The sequence below is a fragment of the Calypte anna genome, chromosome 7, assembly GCF_003957555.1.
Source record: "Calypte anna isolate BGI_N300 chromosome 7, bCalAnn1_v1.p, whole genome shotgun sequence".
Classification (NCBI taxonomy): Eukaryota; Metazoa; Chordata; class Aves; order Apodiformes; family Trochilidae; genus Calypte; species Calypte anna.
The window spans coordinates 1,786,580-1,811,131 of record NC_044253.1 but is presented as its reverse complement, the minus strand read 5'-3'; the positions used below and the strand labels follow the sequence as shown (position 1 = coordinate 1,811,131).

The following is a 24,552-nucleotide window of genomic DNA, read 5'->3' as shown; positions in this document are numbered from 1 at the left end:
CCTCCTCTGCTCCAGGATCAGCACCCCCAGCTCCATCACAACTTCTCCATTCCCTTCTCCACGTTTTCCAGCCCCTCCTCCATGCTCTCCAAACCTTTTCCTGTGTTCCAGCCCCTTCCCCAGCTCCATTCCCTTCTCTGGACACTCTCCAGCCCCTCAATGTCCTTCTGGTCCAGAACTGACCCCAGGATTGGGGGTTCAGCCTCCCCAGAGCTGACACAAGGTTGATCCAAACTCTAGTTGTTGATGAGTGTCACCTCTGCCACTTCTCCAGGCTCTCCAGATGCCCAAAAGCCCCGTGTCCCTCTGAGCCCCTCACCCTCAGCATCCCACAGCATCCCAAGGGATCTCCCACCTCAGCTGATCCCAAACCTGACTCCTGGCCCTTTCCAAACCCTGTTTGCCAGCAGACTCTGTGCCACTGGCTCAGGACACGTTGTTAAACTTCCTTTCCAGTGACCACTACAAACATTTTAATTGTAAATTCAGTTTCCAGGGGCAGTTCCTGGGGGCTGCAGTTGCCCATGGCCAGAGGCCAATTCCCCTGGGAAAGCTCAGGAGAAGCCATTTGGTCAGTGCCAGGTTATGTGGGGTGGAAATCTCTGCCCAAAGGCTTGCTCAGACTTGGTTTATTTTTATAATCTCACTGACAAGCAACAAAAGGGCTTCAAGAAACACCTTCCAGTGTTGGGGTAACTCAGCTCATCCCTGGAGCTGCCACTCCAGCATCTCCTCCCAGGCTTATGCAGACATGAAATGCACTCCTCAGCTTTCCCAAAGAGGTTTTAAATCACCTCAGCTAAGACTCTGCTTAATTAACTATTAATATTAATTCTTATGAAGCATTCAAACTTCTTTTTTCTGTTGTCCTTGAAAGACAGCTGTAAAAAAAACCAAACAAACCCATCCAGCCTCTCAGCCAGGATAAATCCCTTCCAGCAGCACCTTTGGGTTTCATACCCACCAGTTTCTGGACTGAAAGATGTTTCTCCCTGGTTTGTTTGGGTTTTTTGGTTTGTTTTTATTTTGAAGCTTCTCCCTTCAGCAGCCTTGGTGCAGAAGATCCTTCCTTTGAGGGATCTCTCCTTCCCTTCAGAGGACCCAGAAGAAGAGAAGATGGTCAGGCCATGGGGGGAAGAACTGTGGGGTCAAAGGGGGGCAGAAGAACCGAGGGGGAGGCTGGCAGGAGTCCCCTCCATCCCAGCATATGTTGGAACAGGTTTTCCAGGGAAGCTGTGGCTGTCCCATCCCTGGAAAAGTCCAAGCCCAGGTTGGATGGGGTTTGGAGCAACCTGGGCTGGTGGGAGGTGTCCCTGGGCATGGCAGGCGTGGCACTGGGTGGATTTTAATGTCCCTTCCCACCCAAACCAGTCTGGGATTCTGAGACAAACCAGGATGTCCTGATACTCCTTGTTAGGCAGTGGCTGGGGCTTTGATCACTGAGCATCCTTGGCTCTGAGGGTTGCTCCAAAGGTGTAAGAGTGACCAGCAGCACCAGGAGCACAAGGACGTGTGTGGTAACACCATGATGGAGCAGAAACCTGGAGAGAAATCAGGTGTCAGAGCTGCCCAAGTGATGGGCTTCTCCTTTATTTGGTGCCACTTCCCAGAATTGGGATGCTCAGTGTTGGAGCTGCTGCTCAGAGCCTCCCAGGAGATGGAATCCCTGTATCCATCCCCCCAGATGTCTCCCTGAGGGCTCAGGGCTGGGATTGCTCCCATGACCCCAGCAGAACACATCCCAGGATGTCCTCAGGGTGGCTGCAGACACAGCACAATGGAAGTGAGATGATTCAGCTGGGGTCAGGGCTGATTTTTCTGTGCAAAGGGACAAAGGTCCTGGTGAGTCACAAGTGGCAGGAGCAGAGCTCTGCCCTTTGCTCAGGGACAACAACCCTGGGGAACTGGAAAGCTCTGGAGTTTTTGCCCAGCAGAGCACTGGTGCTGCCAGCCAGAGAGGTTTCTGTGTCCCAGCAATGATGAAATCCCAGATTCTCTTGGGCTTTTTATGCAAGACTGTCCCAGCCTTTCCTGGAAGGAAAAATCACGAGGAGAAAAGGAGAATTATCCACCAAGGAGTGGAACTCAAGCCCTAAACAGCTCACCCAGGAGGGGCTGGAGTTGTGTGGTCCCTCTGGATGGGGTTTGCACTGGGGAACATCCCTGGGGACAGCTCCAAGCTCTGGGGTTTGGCCTCCCTGGATGTTTTGGTCTATGGAAAATAGAAATTCCAAAGGAGGTTGTGGTGAGGTTGGGGATTGGTCTCTTCTCCCACGTGATGGGATGAAACAGCCTCAAGCTGCTCCAGGGGAGGTTCAGATTGGATATCAGGAACAATTTCCTTACTGAATGAGTGGTCAGGCCCTGGGAGAGGCTGCCCAGGGCAGGGCTGGAGTCACCATCCCTGGAAGGGTTCCAAAAGCTCTGTGGCCATGGCACTCCAGGCCATGGTTTTGTTGCTGTGGTGGCATTGGGCTGCTGGTTGGGCTGGGCTGGGCTCCTGGCTCCATCCTCCATCCTCTTCTCCCCACTCTGTTGGGCTGGAACCAGAGCAGCCTTCAGGAAACCCACCCAGCACATCCCACCACAGGGCTAAACCCCAAGGCAAAGCTGAGCTGCTTGGTTGCTTGCTTGGAAAATGAAATTAAAAATACAGCAGGCGACCCTTTCCCATCATTCATTTCCTGTTTTTTTTCCTGGGAGAAGCTTTGCAAACCTCTTCCAGGTGGGTAAAGGCCATGTTGGACATGGGATGGGAAGCAACCCCTTTGGTTTTGGCTTTGCCCAAGGGAGGGGAGGGTTTGAAACAGGGGCTGGGTGCCACCAGAGCAGCCTGGGGAGGCTACAAATTGTCTAGAAATTATCTATAAATTCTCTCCAGTTGCCCATCCTGGGCTAACCTTGGCCTGGATACAGGATTTGGTGACTACCTTCAGCCCAGGGAACCCCAAAAGGTGATGCTGCCTGGGCTGGGCTCTGCAAAGCTCCAGAGGTTCATGAATTTTTCAGCTGAGGAAGCCAAAAATTTGGTTTAAAGCTGTGCTGGGGTGAGGAGCTCCTGTGCTGGTGCTAAACTGGTGGGAAGTGTCCCTGGGCATGGCAGGGAGGTTGGGGTTAAATGACCTTGAGGGTCCCCAACCCATTCCATGAATCCCAGTGGGAATTTTGAAGGCAGATTGAGAGGCAGGATGAGGATACATGGAGCTGAAGGGATGGATACTGAGGGCTCAGGGTGCCCATGGAGGCTGGGAGGGAAGGGATGGACCACAGGGAGATGCTGGGATTTTCCTGATCCTGCCCTATGCAAAAGGGGAGAAGGGGAGGGATAATGAGCTTTAACACTCAGATGACAAAGAATAAAATAAAATAAAATAAAATAAAATAAAATAAAATGAATTAAAATAAAATAAAATAAATAAATAAAAAAAGAAAACAACAAACCAAACCAAAAAAGAGAAAGCAACCCAAGCCATTACCACGGTCATTGTAGCATGAAACACAAACCCCTTCCTCCTGGAGCTGCACAAAGCTGTGTGGAGCAGAGCAGAGTAATTAATAAAATGAAAGCCCCTTTCCTTGCAGATGGAGATGTGGGGAATAAAGGGGCTGCCCTGAGCAGGGCTGTCATGCATCACATGCTGCATCTGTTATGGAAATCAGTGGTGCTGGGGCCTTTTGTTTGGGCTCCAGCCCTCCCAACAGGGATTTGGCTGAAGTCGATTTTCTTGTTATTAAACATGATTTCTAGCTAGTTGAGAGCAGATGCTCCTGCAGCCTTTGGAACTCAGAGCCAACCCTCTGAGCCTGCTGCATCCCTGAAAAGTCTGGGCTGGCCCAGGAGAGAGGTTCCAGCTCTGCTGCTTTGGGTCCCTGCTTTGCACATGAATGGTGCTGACACCAGATGAGCCTTCTGGACACCCTCCCCCCCATCACCCATCACCCCCCCAGCCCCTTCATCACCAGGGAGCTGGGTAAAATACACACACAAGCATCTCAGAGCCCTCCCAGCAGCACAAAGCCCTTGGAAAGGCACCAACCCCCCTGCAACATCCCAAAATGTCCCTGATGTCCCCCTTCAGCTTATGAACATCCAGCAGGGCAGGTGGGACATGGAGCCACCTGCTTTGGTGAGAGATACTGGGGTTACTGGTGGGAGAAGGGAAAGGAGGGACCAAAGGGTAAAGCCACCAGCACATCCTCCAGGAGAGTTTTCCTGGTGGCTTTGGTCAGCACCAGGGAAAAGGGGCTGAGGGAATGGGATGTGCAGCAGCAGCTCTGCTACCACTGCCTGAGGGGGCTGGGGGTGATCAGCCTGGAAAGAAAAAGGGGCTGGAAAAACTGCAGAGCACTGAGAGGGCTCCAGGAAAGCTGGGGAGGGACTTGGGACAAGGGCCTGGAGGGATGGGATGAGGGGGAATGGGTTTGAACTGGAAGAGGGGAGATGGAGAGGAGACCTTAGGAAGAAATTCTTTAATTTGAGGGTGCTGAGCCCCTGTCCCAGGTTCCCAGAGAAGGCAGAGAACAGGGAACAGGGACATCTCCAACTCCAGCAGCTTCCTCTGCCCATCCTCACCTTCAGTGTTTCCAGGGATGGGGCTTCTACAGCCTCACCCACCCTACAAATGTCACCAGGAACTAGGACATGGCAACAGGGCAAGGGGGGGGGGGGATGGCTTTAAAGTGGAAGAGGGGAGATGGAAATTAATATTAGGAAGGAATGTTTTGGGATGAGGGTGTCCCAGGTTCCCCCAGAAGCTGTGGCTGCCCCATCCCTAGAAATGTTGAAGGTTGGATGGGGCTTGGAGCAGCCTGGGCTGTGGGAGGTGTCCCTGACCATGGCAGGGGGGGCACTGGGGGATTTTAAGGTCCCTTCCAACCCAAATCTGTCCGTGTCCCATGGTATGTGCAGTCCCGAGCTTACCAGGGGTAGTTCTGGCTACAGATTTAGTTGGTAGCTGAGGACAGACACTGCAGAAGAAGGGGTTCTCACTGCTGAGACCCCACAGAACCATCCCCACCCATCTGGCTGCTGCCCCTGCTCAGCAGTGATGTGTCAGGATGCAGGGTCAGGATGAGGAGCAGCAGAAAGCCTCCAAAGCAGAGGATGAACACCACTCCAGAGAGAGGAGATGCTGGGACCAGCAAGGAGAAGATGAGGTGGTGGCTCTGCCCTGCAGAGCTCAGAGGATGCTCTGTGTCCATCCAGCATCTCTCACAGCAGCATCCCAGGGAAGATGTTTCCCCCATCACCAGACATGACACAGAATTAATGACTCTCTGTCTGCTTGGAGGGAAGTCTTGAATTTAATTTGCAGTGATTAGAGGCAGGCTGAGGCTGCTGGCTCTGCTCTGAGGAATGGGGCAGTAGCCAAGTGCCCTACAACTCCCAGTCCTTCCCTGATGTTGGGATCTCCACTCTGGGGCAGAAAATGCTCTGCAGCCCCATAAATTGCTTCTCTTCTCCTCTGCCCACATTGGAAGGCTTGTGCAGCACATTCCCAAGGAGGGGAACACATCCCCAGCCCCCCAGATCAGGCCCTGGAGGCTCAGGGTGGTCCCTGCCCCTGCAGGAGAAGCTCTGAGGTTTGGGGTGCAGCTCCTCAGGGAGCTCCATCCCCAGATGGATTCATCCCAGGAACCTCCTTTCCCCTTGCCCAGTTTCTCCATGGTCCCCAGCAGCTTGTCCCCAGCACTGGGGTCACACAGGGACACCCCAGAACTCCCCAAGCAGCAGCTGAGGATGCTCTGGGGTCCCAAAGCTTCTTTGGGATGGTGACAACCACCATGTCCATGCTCAGCTCCTCCTGCCCTCTCACAGCTCAGGGATCCATCAGGATCACCACTCCCAGCTGCTGACTCCTGAAGAGCCTTTGTTTGGTCTTCTCCTCTAAATCAAGGGCTGGGATGAAGCTTTTCTTTGGGCTTTCCCCCTCCAGAAATAAATCCAGGTTGAGCCCCACCAGGCAGAGCCCTTCCCCTGCTGCTCAGAGGTGCCCAGGGACCATCCCTTGACTCTCCCCATGTTTTCACTTAACAATATTTAATAATTGGAGCATTATTTCATTGCATACACACTGAAAAAAAACCCTTTACATCACCACAAGTGCCCAACAGGGGCACAGGGGTTACCACTCCCTCCCCCCTCCCCAATATTGGAGATTTTCCCCCTCAAGTAAGTAAATCAGCTCCTTTTAACCCAAAGTGGCACCTGGGTTGGGGGCTCTGCATCCCCATCCCCCTGGGGAGGCTCTTCCTACATCTCTGGGGATGTGGTGAAAGCAGGAGGTACCTCCAGGACCCCCCAAACATTGCAGCAGAGAACCTGAAAAGGATTTACCAGATTGATGAGAGCCTGCAGGATTTGTGCCATGGTGTGTGGATGTATATATTTGATATATATATATATATCAAATATATATAATACAGAGCAAAAAAGATGGAGTTGCCAGGATTAGTGCTTCTGTGCATGGATCAGGGGGCTAAAAAACCCTTTTTCCCACATGGCAGCCTGGGGAAAGCTGCCTTTTTTTCAGAGATCCTTTATGAAATTGGACAAGATCTCTTTGTTTTCCTCAGATTGCTTCTCATCCCTAATCCTCCAAGCTAATTTAGGGAGGATAGAGGGGAAAAAAAAAAAAAAAAAAGACACTTGGCAGAACATTCCTCCTTGATGCTCAGCAACTTCCACCCTCCTGGGGCTCCTTGTGCTGGGAGCCTGGACCCCAACATCCCCTCCTTGGGGCTCCAAGGATGTTTTGGACATTTAAGGGTCTCCTGGGAAGCTGAAGGAAAGATAAAAAAGATTAAAAAATGATAAAAAAGTTGCTTCTGCAGCCAAAATAGAATCATTTGAGTGTAGAAAGAGGCAACTGCTGCAGCCCCAGGGACTCTGCTGCCAACTCCTGCATCCCAGTGCCTCCAACAAGAGCTGAATGAGATGGGGGGAAAAAAAAAAGGTTCATAAATCTTATGTTATGAGACAGGAGTTGGGTTGGAAGGAGCCCAATGATCTGAGAATTAATAATTAGTTGGGTTTTAGGAAATAATCCTTCCCTGAGGAGGGTCAGCACTGGGGCTGGGGGCTGACACCAGCCAGAGATGCATCAGCCCAAGTTCTCCTCTTTGCCCTGCAGGTTGGCAACAAAAACACTCTGAGAGAAGAGGAACAGCCTTGGACTCTTCCTTGGTCTCTCCTCCCTGCCTGCAATCAGCCCCAGGTCCTGCCTGGGGCACTCAGGGAGATAATTTTTCTATATATAATGTTATATTTATATTTATAATGTGCCTATCTCCATATGGATAAACATTCTTTGGAACCCACCAAGAGCCCAGCACCACCTCTGCAAACTGCAACAACTGCACCTCTGGGGCTTGAAAGGAGGAGTGTGACCAAGAGCAGTGGGAATCATGGAATCACAGGCTGGGATCAGTGGGAAAGGATCATCTTGGATCATCCCCATCCAACCTCCCACAGCCCAGGGTGCTCCAAGCCCCATCCAACCTTCAACACTGCCAAGGATGGGGCAGCCACAGCTTCTCTGGGAACCTGGGACACCCTCACACCAAACAATTTCTTCCCAAAACCTCACCTTAATTTCCACTCTTTCAGCTTAAAACCCTTCCCCCTCATCCCATCCCTCCAGGCCCTTGTCCCAAGTCCCTCCCCAGCTTTCCTGGAGCCCCTTCAAGCACTGGAAGGTGCTCTGAGGTCTCCCTGGAACCTTCTCCAGGCTGAGCACCCCCAACTCAGAGCCCTCCAACACCTCCCAAACAGCACAAACTCAAACATAACAAAACCTCTGATGAGGACCATGAGGTGGGTTTGCTTTTGCTGCCCACCTTGTTCCCTGCCAGCACCTCCTGTCCCCTTGCTCTGCAGGATCACACGCTGGGGACATGCTCATTCCATGCTCTTTCCATGCTCATTCCATGCTTGTTCCATGCTCATTCCAGCCTGCAGGGATCTCCTCTGCCTGCTGGGGGTTTGCCATCCCCCTGAGCTCCAGTGCCAGGTTTATTTCTGCCCCAAGGTCCAGCCCACCCTGTGCCCATCAACCCCTGGGAAGCTTCTGCAGGCCACGAGGTTTTAGCAAACAAACCTCAGTTCCCAGCAGGGATTGCACAACCTGGTTGGGCAAGAGAAGAACAACAACAAATAAAATAAAATATAAAAAAAATAAATAAATCAGAATTGCAAAAAATGACGTGCTGTTTGGAAGGGGACCCAGAGGTGGCCATCTGCCAAATTTGTTTTCCAGGCATCAAATGGTGTTGAAGAGAAACAGCTGACCAAGCTGCAGCCCACAGCTGAAAACACTTCCCCCATCCAGGCCTGGCTGCAGGCAGAGAGCTGCTGGAGATCATCCCCCCCAGCCCAAACCCAACCCTGCTCCCCCAGCCCAGCAAAGCTCTGCTCCTGCCTCTTGCTCGGAGGTTTCAATCACCACTGCCCAAAGCTGGAGAGAAATTCCATCTGAACAGGAAAAATTGGCAGCTGTGGTGTAAAGGCAGTGGAGAAAGGGGCATTGGCATGAGGAAAAGCAACCCTGGCAAAGGCTAGAGGGGTTTCAGACCAACCAACTCCTTTTCTCAGTCTTCGAAGGCAAGATAAAGGTATCCCCACCTTCCTTCCATCCCTACCTTCCACCCATCCATCCCTACCTTTCTTCCATCCCCACCTTCCTTCCATCCATCCATCCCTACCTTCCTTCCATCCCCACCTTCCTTCCATCCATCCATCCCTACTTTCCTTCCATCCATCCCTACCTTCCACCCACCCCCACCTTCCTTCCATCCATCCCCACCTTCCATCCATCCCCTCCTTCCAATCCATCCCCACCTTCCTTCCTTCCATCTCCACTTTTCTTCCATCTATCCCTACCTTCCATCCATCCCCACCTTCCTTCCTTCCATCCCTTCCTTCCACCCATCCCTCCCCTCAGAGCCCATGGACAGAGCTGGTGGCACAGAGGGAGGGATGGAGGTGATAAAAGTTATTTAACAAAAAAAAGGCTCATTTTCACCCCCAGTTTCTCCAGCCCAGGCGCAGAGAGGCAGAAGCCACCTCCAGCTCCAGGAGCAGCTGCTGCAGGTGCTCCAAGGATCTCAAGGTTTGGGAGACCCAAAGACAGATATTTCAGCAGAAAACCTCAACCTTCACCAAGAAAGTTTGGGCCAGATGATCCCTGAGCTTCCTCCAACCTGGGGTTCTGTATTTTCAGAAGCCAGCAGTGTGAGGATGACCACCCAGCACCAGTCAGCAGGCTGGCACCCAGCAGCTCTAACTGGGACACCCCAAGAGGAGCCACAGCAACCCCAACAACCCCAGTTGGGAGGAGAGTTCCCCAGTGAGAGTTCTTGTATGGCCCCAGTTCCCAGCCCCAAGCTGAGCACAGGAAACCATTGCAGCCAGCAGAGGCAAAGCAAACCCAACCAGACTTCTTCTGGGAAACACAACAAAAACCTCACACCCAGAACTCAGGCTGATTTCTCTTCCAACCCCCAATCTGCCTGGCCTGGAGCTCAGGACAATCAGGTCCAGACCACATGAAGTGCTAATGAACTACCACACATTGCCACTACAAGCCAACTTCTTTTTTAATTCAAAAGAAAAAAAAAAAAAAGGTATTTTAATAAATACTGCAGAAACATTAACCAAACATACAAAGTGACTTCAAGGATTAAAAAAACAACAACAACAACAAAAAAAGTAATGAATGTCCTGTTTTATAACAGTTATAACTTATTTTTCTTCCACAACATTTAAATACATAAAGCACTTACCAGCTATTTTGTAATACTGCCCTAAGCACACTGTTGCATCAGTCCAAAGCTTTTTGTGGTGGTAAAAATGTCTTTTTGGGGGAAAATAATTGGAATGAGTGAGTTGGTTATTTGTTTTTTTTTTTTCCCTTTCTTTTACCAGCTGAAACCAAGTGCTGGGAACAAACTGAGCCTGAATTTGGGGAATTAGCCCCAGGTGAAGGCAAACACAGCTTTAACACTTCAAAAATGAAGTATTAAGGACACATATATGGGAAAACATGGGTTAGAGCTTCCAGGATCCTTCTTCTGAGAGGATCCTGAGGTTCAGGCAGGCAGTGAGCAGCTGCAACCAATTTATAAAAGGCTGATTTATTTAATGAAACAATGGCATTGGGTAAGCAAAAAGGAATTTGCCTCAACTGGTTCACTGAGGTTTCAGGATTGCTGTCTGGATGTGTATGTATTAATCTTAAAGACTAAGGGCAGTATCCAGTTTCCACCAGGGAGCCCTCAAGGCCTCACAGCTCTTCAGAGCCCCTTTCCTCACCCCGAGCAGACACAGAGACTGCTGCCCCTGCAAGAGCAGCATCCCCAAAATTAAAATTAAAAAAAAAAAAAAAAAAAAAGAGAACCTGATGATTTCTGCTGGCTCATTTGCAGATTCTTAGGGTTGGTCTTTTTTTTTTTTCTTTTTTTTTTGCAAAGATCATTGCAGTGAACCACATGAAAACAGCACTTCTGGGGGCATGGGAGCCACCTGGCTCTCCAGCTCCTTGGCAGAAACAGAGGAGTCTTGGGGGCTTCCCCACAGCTGGGCAGTAAGGCTTCACAAATCCTCCTGCTCTTTAAGAAAACTAATTGTCATTTGTCACCAGAGCTTCTTTAGCACCTTTCACTTCAACTTACAGCACCATCCCCACCCAGCACACACCACAACTGGAGATGATTTCCACCCCCCATGGCACTCACACAGAGGAATGGACAAGCAGAGTCCTGACACCAGCACCAGGGAGTTTTGCCCCCACGCCCCTGATTTGATCCATTTCATTTCCACAGTGCCGGGGCACCTGGGGAATCTCCAAGGAGTTTTTTTTCTTCATGACCAAGGTGCTCCAAGGGGGGTTGCAGGGCTGCCTGAGGCAGACAGAACTCCAGACTCCTCATGTGCAGGGCTTTCCTCCTGGTGATGCTCAAGCCTGGGTATAATCTCCATTTTAATGATGAGCTACTAAAAAAAATATCAGATCATATCCTTTGGAAAACCAACTATAAGGTCACAGGGATAGTTCCTTAACGAGGAAGGCATATTAATAATGTCTTCTTTTAAAAAAAAAAAAAAAAAAGGAAACATTAAAGTATTATTTTAATGAAAACAAAGTGGTAGCATCCAGGAGAAGATCCTTAATAAAGAAACAAGCACTGTCAGTGACACCTCTCCTTTGCAGTGTTACTTTCCCATTCACTCTCTCTCTTCTCAGCCCATTCAAACGTTTTCCCTTTTTTTTTTTTAAATTTTTTTCTTTTTTTTTTTGGCATTTTCTTCAACCTTCAGATTTCCTGATGCCACCTGGATCACAGCCATTCCTTCTGGCTGCTCAGTTCCTTAAGTACAGTCTCAGGGGACAGGTGAAGCCTCCATTAAAGCACTGGCACCAAGCCCTCATCAAACACCCACGTGGCTTTGGACTTCATTGAGCTTCCACCTCCTCCCATCTCTTCCCTCCTAAGAAACCAAAGTCCTCTCACATCACCGTGCAGCTCTTTGCTTTGTCCTTTCTCAAGTCCGTGGCCACTGTGGAAAGTTCTGGCCTGCCAGGCATGTGTGAAATCCTCTTTGTGGCCCTCTGGGATTTGTTCCTTTTCACGTTTTTGTTTGTTTTGTTCACACAGGCCAAGGTGGCAACGTGGAAAATGTCTCTGACACTGTTTTCTGACTGCAAGGCTGAGCACTCGATGTACGTCGCTGCTCCAATCTGCTTGGCCATATTTGCACCCTAAGGGAAAGAAAGAAAGGAAAAAAAAAAATCCCAAACCATGCAAATCACTGCTGAGTTCCTTGCAGAGAGCCAAAGCAAAGCGTTTAGGATCGCTTTGCAGCTCTTGTTTTCCCCACACACAACGTTTTGGAAGAAGCCAAAGCTGAAGCTCCAGCACTGCAGCCAGCAGCTACTTTTGCAAAACAAACAGAGCTTGGGTTCCAAGAGGAGTTAAACATCTAAACATGATCTTCCTGTAAGTGCAAACTGAGAGGGGAGGGAGAGAGGAGATGATCTGAGTGACCTGCAAAGAGCTGCAGGGAGCCAGGAGGGCACTGAGTGGGACCCAGTTCAGCAGTTTCAGCCTCACACCTCAAACCTGCAGCCCTGAATCACATCCTCCCTAGGAAAAGGCTGGAGATGTTTCCAAATTTAAGCCTGCTATCAAAAAAATTGTCTTCTGCCTGCCTTAATTAAGTGACCCTGAGCTGGAAGACATCAGGGAAGGGGGAGAGTTCACAGGGAAATGTGCTCTGGGTTTCTGGGTCAGGGAGAGTTCTGTTAACTTGTGGCCAGGGAACAAGCAACAACAACAGAAAAATAAAAATAGAGAAGGGCATTAGTGGTCGTACAAGCCCTCCTGTTTGGATTTTAAGAGCATAAAGAGTCAAAGCAGGGAGAGTTGTTCCAGCAGCACAAGGAAAACAACACAAGGCTCTGGCAGATGGCAGTGCCCCAAGTGTTTTGTTGTGGGTTTTGCTACTGGAGGACAACTGTGTGAAAAAACATGAGCTATTTCCATGGCATTTTACTTGCCAGGGACAAACCTTTCTGGCAGGTTACAAAATGCAACCACATCCTTGATGTGTCACTCCCTCAGGTATTCAGCAGCCTGAGATAGAGGCAAAAGTCAGTCCCACCCCTCCCCTTTGCTCTGGTGCCAGGCTGATGGCACCCGAAGAGTCAGAGCCACCTCTGCAGCAGGCACCTTCTTATCAATTGGAAGAGGGAGTGGCTGATAAAGGACTGATCAGGCTGTAGGACCAGCCCTCCCCACAGCTAAACATCTCAACTCCTACACCTCAGAGCCTCAGCAATGTTTGCTGGGGTGTAACTGGCAGGGAACTGGCACACTGGGGACAGGAGGTCACCAGCACAGGGAGGGAAAGGACCTTTCAAGGCCAAGGGGCAAGAGTTTTCAACTGAAAGAGGGTGGATTTAGGTTAAATATTAGGAAAAAAATTCTTCACCATGAGAGTAGTTAAGATATTGGAATAGGTGGCCTAGGAGGCTGCTGATGCCCCATCTCTGAAAGGGTCTCAGGCCAGGTTGGATGAGACCTTGTGCAACCTGGGCTGGTAGGAGATGTCCCTGATGTCCCTGCCCATGCAGGGGGTTTGGATCTTGATGATCTTTAAAGGTCCCTTCCAGCCCAAACCATTCTCTGATTCTATGATCTAAGGCCCCCAGGGACATCCTCAATCAGAGCAGGTTGCTGAAAGCCTCACCCAACCTGACCTCAAATGTTTCCAGGGACAGGGTAAGGAGGATTTGAGGACATTTTAAAATTTTAACACCAAGGAAAAAAAAACCCTGGTGTTTAATTCCACACACAATTGTCTGAGGCAGAGGGAAGTTTACTGAGTGAGGTGTGGAAAAAAGCTGTAAGCAGCAGAAGCCATCCCAGTCCAACACCCCACGTTCTATTTTAATCCAGCTACTCAGTTTATGGCATCTTCACACTTTCTAATTCCACCATGCTGTAGGAGGCTGCATTATCAGTAACCACACAAGGGAGCCCTTGGGGTGGGAAACCTGAGGTGTGGATAAAACATCAGAAAACTGTTTGACAGCACAGGATCCACACTCTAGCTAAAGCTGCTTCTGGAGGTACCCTTCTCAATCATACAGCCTGCAGGGTGGATCTCAAACCACCCCCATGATTCAGCTGCAGCACATGATCCAGGGGTGAGTAACCAGGGGAAGTTTACCTTGGAGTTACCCAGTTCTCCCATTCTCTGCCTCCTGCTCTCCCACAGCCCAGATTCCTTTCCCCTTGGTTTCTCCACCTCCTGATGCTTGGCTCCACACTCCTCACCTTGTCATTAAAATGCTCCCTGGAGGTGTTGCCACCTTCAGAGGGAGCTACAAGGTGTTTTCCCAGGAGATGCTTTCGGGAAATGGGGTTTTTATGGGGTCAGACTACACGCAGTCCCTGCCACGATGCTAAAGACAAACGTAGCAGGGCCAAATCTTAGCAGGACGTGTCACATTTCAGCTCTGGTTTTGGCCACTGCAGGCCCAGAAAGCAGTGGGTTGATTTTCAATTCACTTAAAAGGCTCTTTGCAATCAGCAAAGCCCTAAATTCAGGGTGCTTAAAGCACGTGTTGTGGGGCTGCACGATTTCCTGCCCTGACTCATAACTTCCAATTGACCTCCAGAACGTAGATCTGACTTCTAGGCTGTGAAGAAGGCAGGAAGCTGATCACAAAGATGGCTGCAGTGACAGAAAAGAGCCTCATCTCCCACCTTTAAGTAGAATCAGGAGGTGGCACATACCTGATCATAGGACACAGGTGTCTGCCTGTGGTTGGAGAGCTCCACCAGGGTGCTGACATCCGTGCGCAGATCCGACTTGCAGCCGACCAGAAGCATTTTGGTGTTGGGACAAAACTCCTGGATTTCCCCTTTCCACTGTAAAAAAAAGGTTAGGTTGTTGTTGTTATTATCCTGGGGTAGCTGAATGTTTGAAGGCAAAAGCAGCAAGAGCTGGAAGATGAAGCTGAACAAGTGGTGACATTTCACGTGGAAAGGCTCTTGTGTAACAGCTGCATCTCCCCCCGAGCCAGTTTCTGAAGGCATCAGTGGAGGCAGAACCTGATCAAGGATGAAATCTTCCCCATCTCATCCACTCATTAATTCCACTGCCTTCCTAATCAAGAGGGAAGGAACTGAGATTGCTTATCTAGTGGAGCAAAGGTTTGCAGACCTGTGGCTGCTGACAAGTGGCAAACACCCAGCCAGAGCCACCTGCAGACCTGGTGTCCCCACACTCAGTGGCTCCTCGTGATGGAGCTGGGCCTGGGGGACCACAAAATAAAGAGTTGCTAAAGTCTGGCTCCTGGCTACAACCTGAAACTACAGAAATCCACCAGGGGTTCAGCTATAAGCACTTCAAACACAACCTGTGATATACTCCTGGGGTTTCTTCTCTTTCTATGTGGTTACTTTGAGAAGGGAAGAAAGCCACAAACTTTGCAGCATAACCCAAGAAGAGCAGAGAATCCCTAAAATGCACAAATATCATTTGGGTTTGGAAGCATATTAAGAAAAATCTCTTACAGAATTAAGGCCACAATAACTGTGTTATCATTATCAATAGCCAACATTAGCAGGGACAGACAAGAAAAAGGGAGTTCCAGATGCTTGTTGGAACAGTTAGGTGGTGAGAACAGTCTGAATTATTTTCTGTAGACTATTCAAAGCATTGTGTGTCACTTTAATCCCAGTGACACAAGAATTGCTGGTCCCAGGGAGAGAATAAAAGGGAACTTCAGGTCAGTGAGCCTTAAAGACCACACTGTAAAGTGGAGTCGTGCCCAGTGACCAAGGAGAGGAGCAGGGGACACCTTGCAAACACAGAGCCTGTTGATCAAAATTCAATGATTTAACTTGAGAAAAGGCTGGCACTGGACCTGGGCTCACTGAGCTCGTGAAAAAATGGTGCAGTTTGGCAGAGGCTTGCATTTCTCTGCCACTGCTCTGTCTGCTGGAGGCTTCCAGAGGCATTTGTCACTGGCTCCTTCTAACTCCAGGCTGAGAAAATGACGTAAAGCTGTGGCAGAAGGCCAGGCACTTGGCAGGCACATTGTGACCATCCCTGCAGCATGGCAACGTTCCTCAGTCCTGTCTGTGAGAGGAGCAGAATGCCAGAGACAACCCCGTGCTGCACCCAGCCCTGCACCTCACACCCCCCCTGAACAACTCACTGCTGTCTAAGGGCTGAGGAATGAGAATTTACTTCACCCTCTGAGCATGCATTGAGGAGGGTTTTTTTTGTTTTCAGTGAACATTTACTCCTTTCAAACAAATGATCCCCAAGTGTAGCAGTGCAGAGCGAGCTCCTGCCATCTCTCCATGAAAAGAAACTAACTGAACCTTCCCAGCGTAGGGAAGGGTCCCAAGCTCTTCAGAGGCTTAAAGAGGAGCTGCTCAAACAGCTCTCTGCTCAAATGTTTCTCCAACACTTGCCTTTTTTAGCACACTGTCAAGGGTTTCTGGCCGACTGATGTCAAAGCAGATCAGGACAGCATCAGAATCTGGGTAGGAGAGTGGGCGGACATTGTCATAATAAGGAGACCCTGCAGGGAAACAAACAACATTTTGATGAGTTGCTTTCTTTTTTATTGTTTTTTTTTTTTTTACTTGCTGCACTCATTCCACCTTCCTCAGAAAGTTCAGAAAGGTTTTCAGCAAAGCTCCTTTCAGCACCCAGCTCCCACCTTTTCTGCCCGCCAGCAAGGTGTTCCCCAAACACCCCTCTCACAGTTGCTCCTTTTGCTGCTTCCCCTTTTGTTTCTCACCTACAAAAGCTGCAGCTTTCCCAAGTAATGAAGAGTGATGGCACCCCAGTGAGCCATCTCCCACCAAAAGCTTGTGATGCCCCAAATAACAAGGAAAGGGAAACAGGGTCAGCCCAAGTTTAAGTCCCAGCATTAACCTGCAGAGATTTGACTCTGAGAAAAAAATCCTTCCCCTCCAAGAGGCTCCCACAAAGCAGATTGGTCACAGTTATGCTTTTCATGGAGAAAAAAAATGGGAGGTTTTGAAATAAATCTGGTTTGATTCTCCTGACATCTGAAAACAAAGAGTTCCAAGTGCCCAAAGCACCTGTAGTTGCCATGGGTGACAGCAGTTTTCAGGTCCTGCAGGTAGGCACCCAAGTTATCAGTCACAAAAAGCCTCCCCAAGCTGTAAACTAGTATGTGCTTGCAAGAAATGTTTAGGTTTAACCCATAAAAATTCTTGTCAACAAGATCAAAGCTCATAACCTGGTAATCTGAGGGAGCATAAGTAGGTCCAATACTGCTCTTTGTGCCTGTTTTACTCCCAGAGCTGTTTTAAGAATTGTCACCATGTGCAAGAGTTACAGAGATCTCTTGAGTCAGACATCTGATTTTTATCATCTGGGAACAGGCTTAGGGAAGAAAAAAAAAAATTCTCTTTTTTTCTAGGAAGTTCCAGTCACTCAGTCACCATTTGGTTTGGCCTTGACTCTGCTGAAGGTTCCCTTGCTGAGGAGACTGAATTTCTGATTTAAAAGAGTGCTTAAAAACTTCAGTGGCCCAACAGGACAAGGGCTTGGGCTTTAAAATGCATTCCTGTGCTTTAAGATGTGTTTTCTTAAGTCATATAACCTTATTTCTGTCTTTTCCTCTCATGAGCCTAAAACGCAGCAGAGAACACGTGCAAGGAGAACAGAGCTTTCAAAGAGTTTTGGGGTTATCAGCTAATTATATCACCAGTTTTCCAACCATCTAGAACTAATTGGCTGTAAGGTCTCAGAGGCTGAGCAGACTATTAGCTGGATTAGAGAAATTCCTCAAGTTTTTAACTGACAGACAGCTCATGCTGTTGCAGAAAGCAGAGCAGGGGATGGTGTGAACGTATCACAGATGACTGGAGTTGGACAGCTTTATGCTGGGAAGAAGGAGTCAAGAATCCCAAGAATGTTGTTTTTGAAATGAAGAGTAACACATGGGGAGTGAAGCATTACCAAAGGAGGTAGCAGAAGGTAATTTGTTCAATGAGACTATTTGATTCAAATGCTCATCTTCACAAATGATGTCAATCTCACAACGAGGCAGCTGTCAAAAACTGCTCAAAAAAAAAAATTAAATAAAAATAAAAAAGCAGTTGGCTGCCTTCAGCAGTGCCATGTTCACAAGAAATCCAACTGAGCTGACCAGGAGTTAACTCTTCCTTGGAGCTCACTCTGCTCACACTATCAATAAGTATTTATTTCCTACTACTAATTATTTCCCTGCTACCTCCAGCACTGCTATTACAGAGCTGCTCCTCCATCCTGCAGCCCTAGGGCCAACTTATTTCTCCTGGAGCCCCGAAGCCAAATTTATTTACCCTGGACAGAGGAATGGGGTGCATTTAAGCAGCCACCTGCAGAGCTGAGCAGCACCAAAGCCCAGCACAGAACCAGTGCCTGGCTAGTACAGCTCCCCAGCTCAGCTCAGGCAAGTAAGGGCAAGATTGAAGATCATTAAAAAAGAAAAAAATAAAAAAAAAAGCCTCACCCAGAAACTAATTCCTTAGACACATACCTATCCTCTCAGTCAGCAGGCTCCAGGGACCCAGCACACCATATAAGTCCATCAGCCTATATTTATGTATATATATACATCCAGCCACCACCTCCAGCCCTCAGCCTCTTTTCTACTGTGTCAGCTGCAGCCCTGTTTGTTTGGAGGGTTTTGGTTTGGTTTTGCTTTTCTCTTGTAGGTTTTTCCTTCTGAAGGGTGTGAGAAAAAGCTGAGGCAGACTCAGGGCATTTTCCCAGTGGGAGGAATCTCTGGCACCTCCTTTGGAGTGGGGCAGAACAAATGGGAGCTCTGGAAGCTGCTGGGGCTGCAGCAGCAACAAAGGAAATTTCCTGCTCTCATTCAGCAGCCCCAAACTGAACCTTTATTCCCCAAACTGAACCTTTATTCCCCAAACTGAACCTTTATTCCTCTGCAAATAAAGAGGGGTTGCTGCAGCCCTGGCTGTGCAGCCTATTCAAGCTGGCATTTCATCCTCTTGCCCAGAGAAACCCTCAGGAGCCAGGAATCCCAGGAATGAGGCACAAGTCTGAACAGAGAACTCTGAGGCAGCCCAGAAAGGCTGAGCACTCTTTTTTTTTTTTCTTTCTTTCTTTTTTTTTTTTTCTTTAAGTTAGGCTGCAGAGCTGAAGCTGTGCCAACCCTAGAAAACAGGAGGAGAATAGAGAGCTACAGCTATGGTACAAAAAAACAAGAACCAACCAAAAAAGCTTATTTGTGTTTATGCTTCTGTTCCTGCAAAATCAAACGTTTTAGCCAAGGCCCACACAGCTCATTTTCCTGTTTTATCAAGGATTTGCTGATAATGCTGTGTTAATAATATTAGGTAATAATAATAATGCTGTATTAATCATGCTAACTTTACTTTGTAGTGGAAGTATATTCCAGCTGCAATACATCCCCTCACTCCCCCTTCCCCTTTTTTTTTATCTGTGTAGCAGTGTAAATAGTTTAAGACAAAATAATTTAAACATTAAGAATTATCTACTTTTAAAACCTTTTGTTTCATGCAAAGTACCACCTCAAATCAGCTCTTCAGCTGAAATAAAATCCCTCCCCAGCAATATGAACAGCTTTGGTCTGCTGAAGGTACCAAGCCTGGGCTTAAAAGTTGCTATTTTAATAAATAGCAGAATCTACACTGTTAAAAGCCATTTTGATGGCTTAGTACTTCTCTAAGCCTCACAGAACCACCATGGTTGGAAAAAGATCTCCAAGAACACCAAGTCCAACCACCAACCCAGAAAAAAGCCACCATGCCTACACGAGCAGGTCCTGGAGAAGGGTCAGATCCAGCTGGTTTTTGGACACCTCCAGGGATGGTGACTCCACCACCTCCCTGGGCAGGAGCTGATGCTCCCTTTGTCTGCAGGATCCAAAAACACCCCCAGCAGCTCCCACCAGGAGGTTGGGTACCAGATCCCAGGATCTCAGGAGGTGGACCTGGGCAGGTCCTGCTCAGCCTGCTTGCCCTGAGGGATGTGGTGCTGAGGAGCAGGGAAGAGTTTACTATTTACACACCAGCAAACAAGTCTTTGTAGCCCTTTGGACTCCAGTCAACTGAAAGAACAACAGATGAAGAGCAGAATTCTGCCCTCCCAAAGCCTTGGGCTCACTAATTATCAGCTCCATGGAAAACACATCAAATACTGCAGTGGTCACTCTGCTGGCTGACTCACTGCCTGATGGTTTTGCCTCCTTCCAAATCCACCTGGGCTGCTTGGGAGAAATTCAGGCTTCAGGATCACTGCATTACCACAGAATGCATCATCTCCAAGCAGAAGAGCAGCACAATATCCATGGAAGCTCAGGCTGAAAACATGGGCTTGGTAGGTGATTGGGCATTCCTAGTTAACAATTCTAATTATTTTCCCTCTAAAGGGGAAAAAATGAACAACAAACAAACCCTATCAAGACTCTGCCATGAAAGAAAAAAATAAAAATAGAGGCAATAGAGCAATACAGCCAACTTGGAAGTGAACTGAAAGGCAAAGAGAGAAATCTGACATTTCCTTTACTCTGCTTCTTGCCAGCCAGCTGAGGAAACCAGCAACTTGAATTCCTCCATGTTTCAGAGCTCTTCTGACAGATTTCAGCAAAAAACTTGATAATTAATACTACATTTCTATACAGGCACTGAATACATAGAGCACATCCCCACTGCAGTAAAGCTAACCTGATTTAAAGCTCTGAGGCCCTTCTGGATTTAATTATATGCTAATCCTCAGCAGCACATAAGTATTTCTGGCCCTGTTGAGAATTATTTTATTGGAGTATCCAGTACAGTTTGCACAGTTCAACCAATAAAAAAAAAAAAAAAAAGACACTAAAATATGTCTTAGGGAGCCACAGGTATGCAAACCTCATTAATGGTGTGAGATTTCTGGGCCACAGCTGCTGCTGTAGCAAGAAACACAAGCTCCAAAGTAGTCAGTTTAATGGAAAAAGCCAAAATCTTGAGAATGCCCATGGAGACCATGTCTATGGTAGACAAAGAGGACTGCAAGACAAAGCTTCAGCCTCAAGAAACTTGTACCACTCCAACCAGCTCCAGACTGACACACTGTGTTACCACAGAGGGGAATAATTTATGGTGTTGTTAGATTGCAACCAGACATTCCTGCTTTGAAAGAAGGGCTGGTAGTCCAAAAAACCCAATTGAAATTCAAGTTGGCAAGTGCTTTCCTTAATGCTGTGGCTAATTAAATCCTCATAATGACTTGCAGAACTAGACAGTACCAGAAAATATTTGAATAATGAATCTTCCCCTTCCACTCTTACTTGCAGAGAGTGTTTTGTCCCAGATTTTTAAGATACAACAAAAACTCCCCAATAGCTTTAAAATGCTCCACCAGTTGGGTGACACTCTACATTTTGTACTTAAAGAGTCCCCTAAGAAAAAGCACAAATGTCCAAACCATGAGAGCAAGGGCAGTTTTCACCCCAACACACAACCACTGAAACAATGCTCACAGCTTTCCTCATTTTCCCAGTAAGTGAAAAAATGCTTCAAGTAGCAGGAGCTTCCTTCCAAAGGATCATTCCCTGCAAAACCCAACATTTCCTTTAACTCAAGTCAAAAGTGAGCTTGCAAGGCAGCTTGTTGCATGCCCCCGGTTAGGAAATAAAGAGGGTTTAAGATGCATGCTAAATACTGACCCAGTCACCTCCAAAGTACCTGCAGCACACAGAACCAAGCACAGCTGAATAGCATCCTTTTACCTCAAATAACTTGAGCCATTACTCCCCCCTGTTGCAAGGAACACTCTTTTCCATCAGTCTTTGGCAGTAAACCAGTGATGTTTAAGTTAGCTCCATCTAGTCCTGCTTGAAAAAAATCCCAGGCATTTATTCCCATTCAGGAGAGGAGCAGGAAGAAGACTTGTAAAAAATAAATTACCAAGAGTTGAAGATAATGGCAAACCAGTATCTTATCTCCTGATGTCCCTTATCTGGGGAAGTGATTTTACATGGGGCTAATGGGGGTTTGGGAAGTGTTTCCTCTCCCAGCCAGTGAGAAGGGATGGTTATGGAGAGTCCCCCAAGCAGAGGATCCACTGGGTCACTACTACCTGATCACACCAAGCACTGGCTTTTCCCTTTTCCTCTCCAGTTTCAGGTTGCAGACAAATTAGCCACTTGGTCTCAAGCTTCTGACTTGGTCCAAGGATTTTTCTATTAGTTCCAGGAGAGGCCTGAGTGGATGGCATGCACACACACAAAGGCTGGCAGGTGTTTCTTCCACTGCTTTTGTCTTTTTGAAGTGCTAAAGAATATTTCATGACATGGGTGTCCCCCAGCCTTTGACATAAAGATTCCAAACCTTCCCACGTCCAACAGCTTGACCTGCAAGTGTGTTGTAACTCAGCAGCTAAAGATAAAATTTTCCAAAATAACTTCACTATTAAGTTTTAATAAGCCCTTCCTCGTTACAGCCAGCTTAGTAATCAGGATGAAAGCTCAAACCAGACACACTTGAGAAGTCTGCAAATCTTACTTGGCATAAGATAAAGAAAAAAAAAAATCATTTCAGAGCTATGTTGATACTGGTTGTGGGCACAGAGATTGCCTTTTCCCAGTAACAGTGTTGCAAGAATTTGGAATCATTTCCTCAACAGCAAGAAGAAAGCCAACTCACCGCCTAAACTGCTTTTCTTTAGAAGAGGGATTAACATTTTCATTTCTGGTCAAAGGACTGCTTTAGGACTGCTTTCCTATCTAGAAGGAACTGCTAAGTCTGAGTTCAACATTACCAAGCTATCTACACAATCTGCCTTAAGAGAAAAAAAAAAAAAAAAAAAAGAAAAAAAGAAAGAAAGGAAGAGAAAAAAAAAGAAAAAAAAAAAAAAAGGTTTGTGTGCTCTGCTCTCAAATTCCTCCAGCTTTTTTCCCAGTCACTTCAGTGGAGTTAATGTTCATTAATGGTTCATGGTGTCATTCACCCCTGACCACCTCTCCCTGTGCACTCAGCTACAGAGAGAGCAGCAGAGTTCTCCAGCACCCAGGTGACAAGTTCACATCCTCCTCACATCCTCCTCACCACCCTGGCACTCAGCTGAGCCCAGTTATTCACCAGAGCAGGATCCAGAGGAGCTCCTGGCCCAACGTGGGATCTAAAGCAGGCAAGGACCAGGAACCTCAGGCTCTGAGTGGTGGCAGAGTGATGATGAGGATGGTAGGAAAGGATGGCTCCTTCTGCACTCTCAGAGAGACAGAGATGCCCACCTCATCCCCGGGCTCCCCTGCCTGAAAATGCTTCTCAAAAGCATTTTATAAAGAAAACCAGGCGGTTAAGGAGGCTGTGAGCTGCTGTACACGAGCAGATTGAGCACCTCTTCACCTTTGTGCCAGGTGAACCAAGGTGTCCCGGCCAGAGGAGCAAAGGTAACCCCGGACCTCCCCGGATAAGCCCCTTCCAGCCAGGCAGGCGAGAACACATCCCCCTGCCCTGCCCCTGCAATGCTGACAAACCGCTTCGGGGAGCTCTGCCCAAGCCTTTTTCCCTCTCAAAATAATAATAATAATTTAAAAAAATCCTTAAAGTACCCCTCATTTTTTTTTTTTTTAACACAAAAGCACCTGCGGCTCGCACCTGGAGCCCGGCACCCCCCAGGAGAGGGGACATAAGGATGATCCCCGAGCCTCCCCTCACCCATTTACACACAACCCCGGAGCCCCAGAACCCAATCCCGGGGTTCGGGGGGGTGTGAAGGGCTCACCCGAGGTGTCCCAGAGGCTGAGCTCGATGCGCTGGGTGTCGATCTCGAAGCTGGCCGTGTAGTTCTCGAAGACGGTGGGGACGTAGCTCTGCCAGAGACAGCACAGGGTCAGCCACAAGCCACCCGGAACACCGAGACCCCGCCCCGGACCCAGCCCCAACCCGGTTCGGTTCGGGTCTCACCTCGGGGAAGCAATCCTTAGCGAAGACGTGGAGCAGCGCGGTCTTCCCGCACTGGCTGTCCCCCACCACGACGATCTTGCACTTGACGTTCTGGTTGGGATCCATCACCGCCTTGCTCGATAACTTCTGGCTGGCTCTTCTTTCCTTCATTGATCTCGGATTAAAGTCCCCCGCTTCGGCCGGCCACGAGAAAAAAAATAAATAAAAAAAAATATAAAATAATAAAAAAAAAAATTACACCCGGTTGTGTCTCAAAAAAAAAAAAAATTAAAAAATAAAGGGCTAAAATGATAATAAAAAAATTTAAAAAAAGAAAAAAAAACCAAACAAAACCAGAAGGCAGGTGAAGTGGCAGAGCCGCGGGAACCCGCCCGCTCCGCCGCTCCCGCGCTGACTGCTTTGTCCCCCCCGCCGCCGCCCCCTTTTATAGCCTCGCAGCCGCCAATCACCGCCCGCCGCCGGCGCGGGGCCACGCCCCCTGCCCGCACAGCGCCCCCTAGCGGAGCACAGCGGCACCGCAACCCCCGACGGACCCCGCGGTTTGGGGGGGGTGGGGGGGGGGGTTCGGGGGGTTCGGTGCCGGTACCGCCCCAGGGATAGAACCCCCCCCCCCCGGCAGAGCACCCCACAGCAGAACCCACCACACGGCGGTGTTATGCTGGCAGGGATATATCTCCTCGGGATAAAGGGTTTGGTGGTGGTTGAGGTTTTGGGGTGGGATTTTGGGGTTTTTTGGTAAATTTTATACAAATCCGGCAATAAATGTCAGTGCTGCGCTGGGCAACCTGCGGGGCTTTGTGGGGTCGATCCAGGAGGCGGCTGCACCGGGACCCCTCATGGAGGTGGCTGATCCCTGGGGTCCCTCACTGGGGTCCTTCATGGAAGTCCCTTAGGGAGAGGGATGCTCCTCAGGGTCCCTCAGGGAGGGGACTGCACCCCAGGGTCCCTTCCTGGGGTCCCTCATGGAGGTGGCTTCTTTCTAGGGTCCCTTCTCAGGGTCCTTCATGGAGGTGGCTGACCCCCGGGGTCCCTTCCTGGGGTCCTTCATGGAAGTCCCTTAGGGAGAGGGATGCT

At 48.6% G+C, this 24,552-nt stretch overlaps 1 protein-coding gene across 1 annotated transcript; it reads right to left on the bottom strand.

Moving 5' to 3' along the window:
• Window positions 1-9,582: 9,582 nt before the first annotated feature.
• RND3 (Rho family GTPase 3) lies at window positions 9,583-23,874 on the bottom strand. Its single transcript, XM_008503188.2, has 5 exons — window positions 23,479-23,874; window positions 23,297-23,384; window positions 15,994-16,103; window positions 14,302-14,436; window positions 9,583-11,759 (listed from the first exon to the last, which is right to left on the bottom strand). The coding sequence occupies exons 1-5, from the start codon at window positions 23,626-23,628 to the stop codon at window positions 11,508-11,510; spliced, it is 735 nt and encodes a 244-aa protein (XP_008501410.1). The 5' UTR covers window positions 23,629-23,874; the 3' UTR covers window positions 9,583-11,507.
• Window positions 23,875-24,552: the final 678 nt, after the last annotated feature.

Excerpts from the sequence above, each read along its gene's own strand:
- RND3 (XM_008503188.2), bottom strand. The coding sequence starts at position 23,628 with ATGAAGGAAAGAAGAGCCAGCCAGAAGTTATCGAGCAAGGCGGTGATG. Across the intron at positions 23,385-23,478 it reads CTAAGGATTGCTTCCCCGAG|AGCTACGTCCCCACCGTCTT; the intron begins GTGAGACCCGAA and ends TGTCTCTGGCAG. Across the intron at positions 11,760-14,301 it reads CACCTGTGTCCTATGATCAG|GGTGCAAATATGGCCAAGCA; the intron begins GTATGTGCCACC and ends TCTTTCCCTTAG.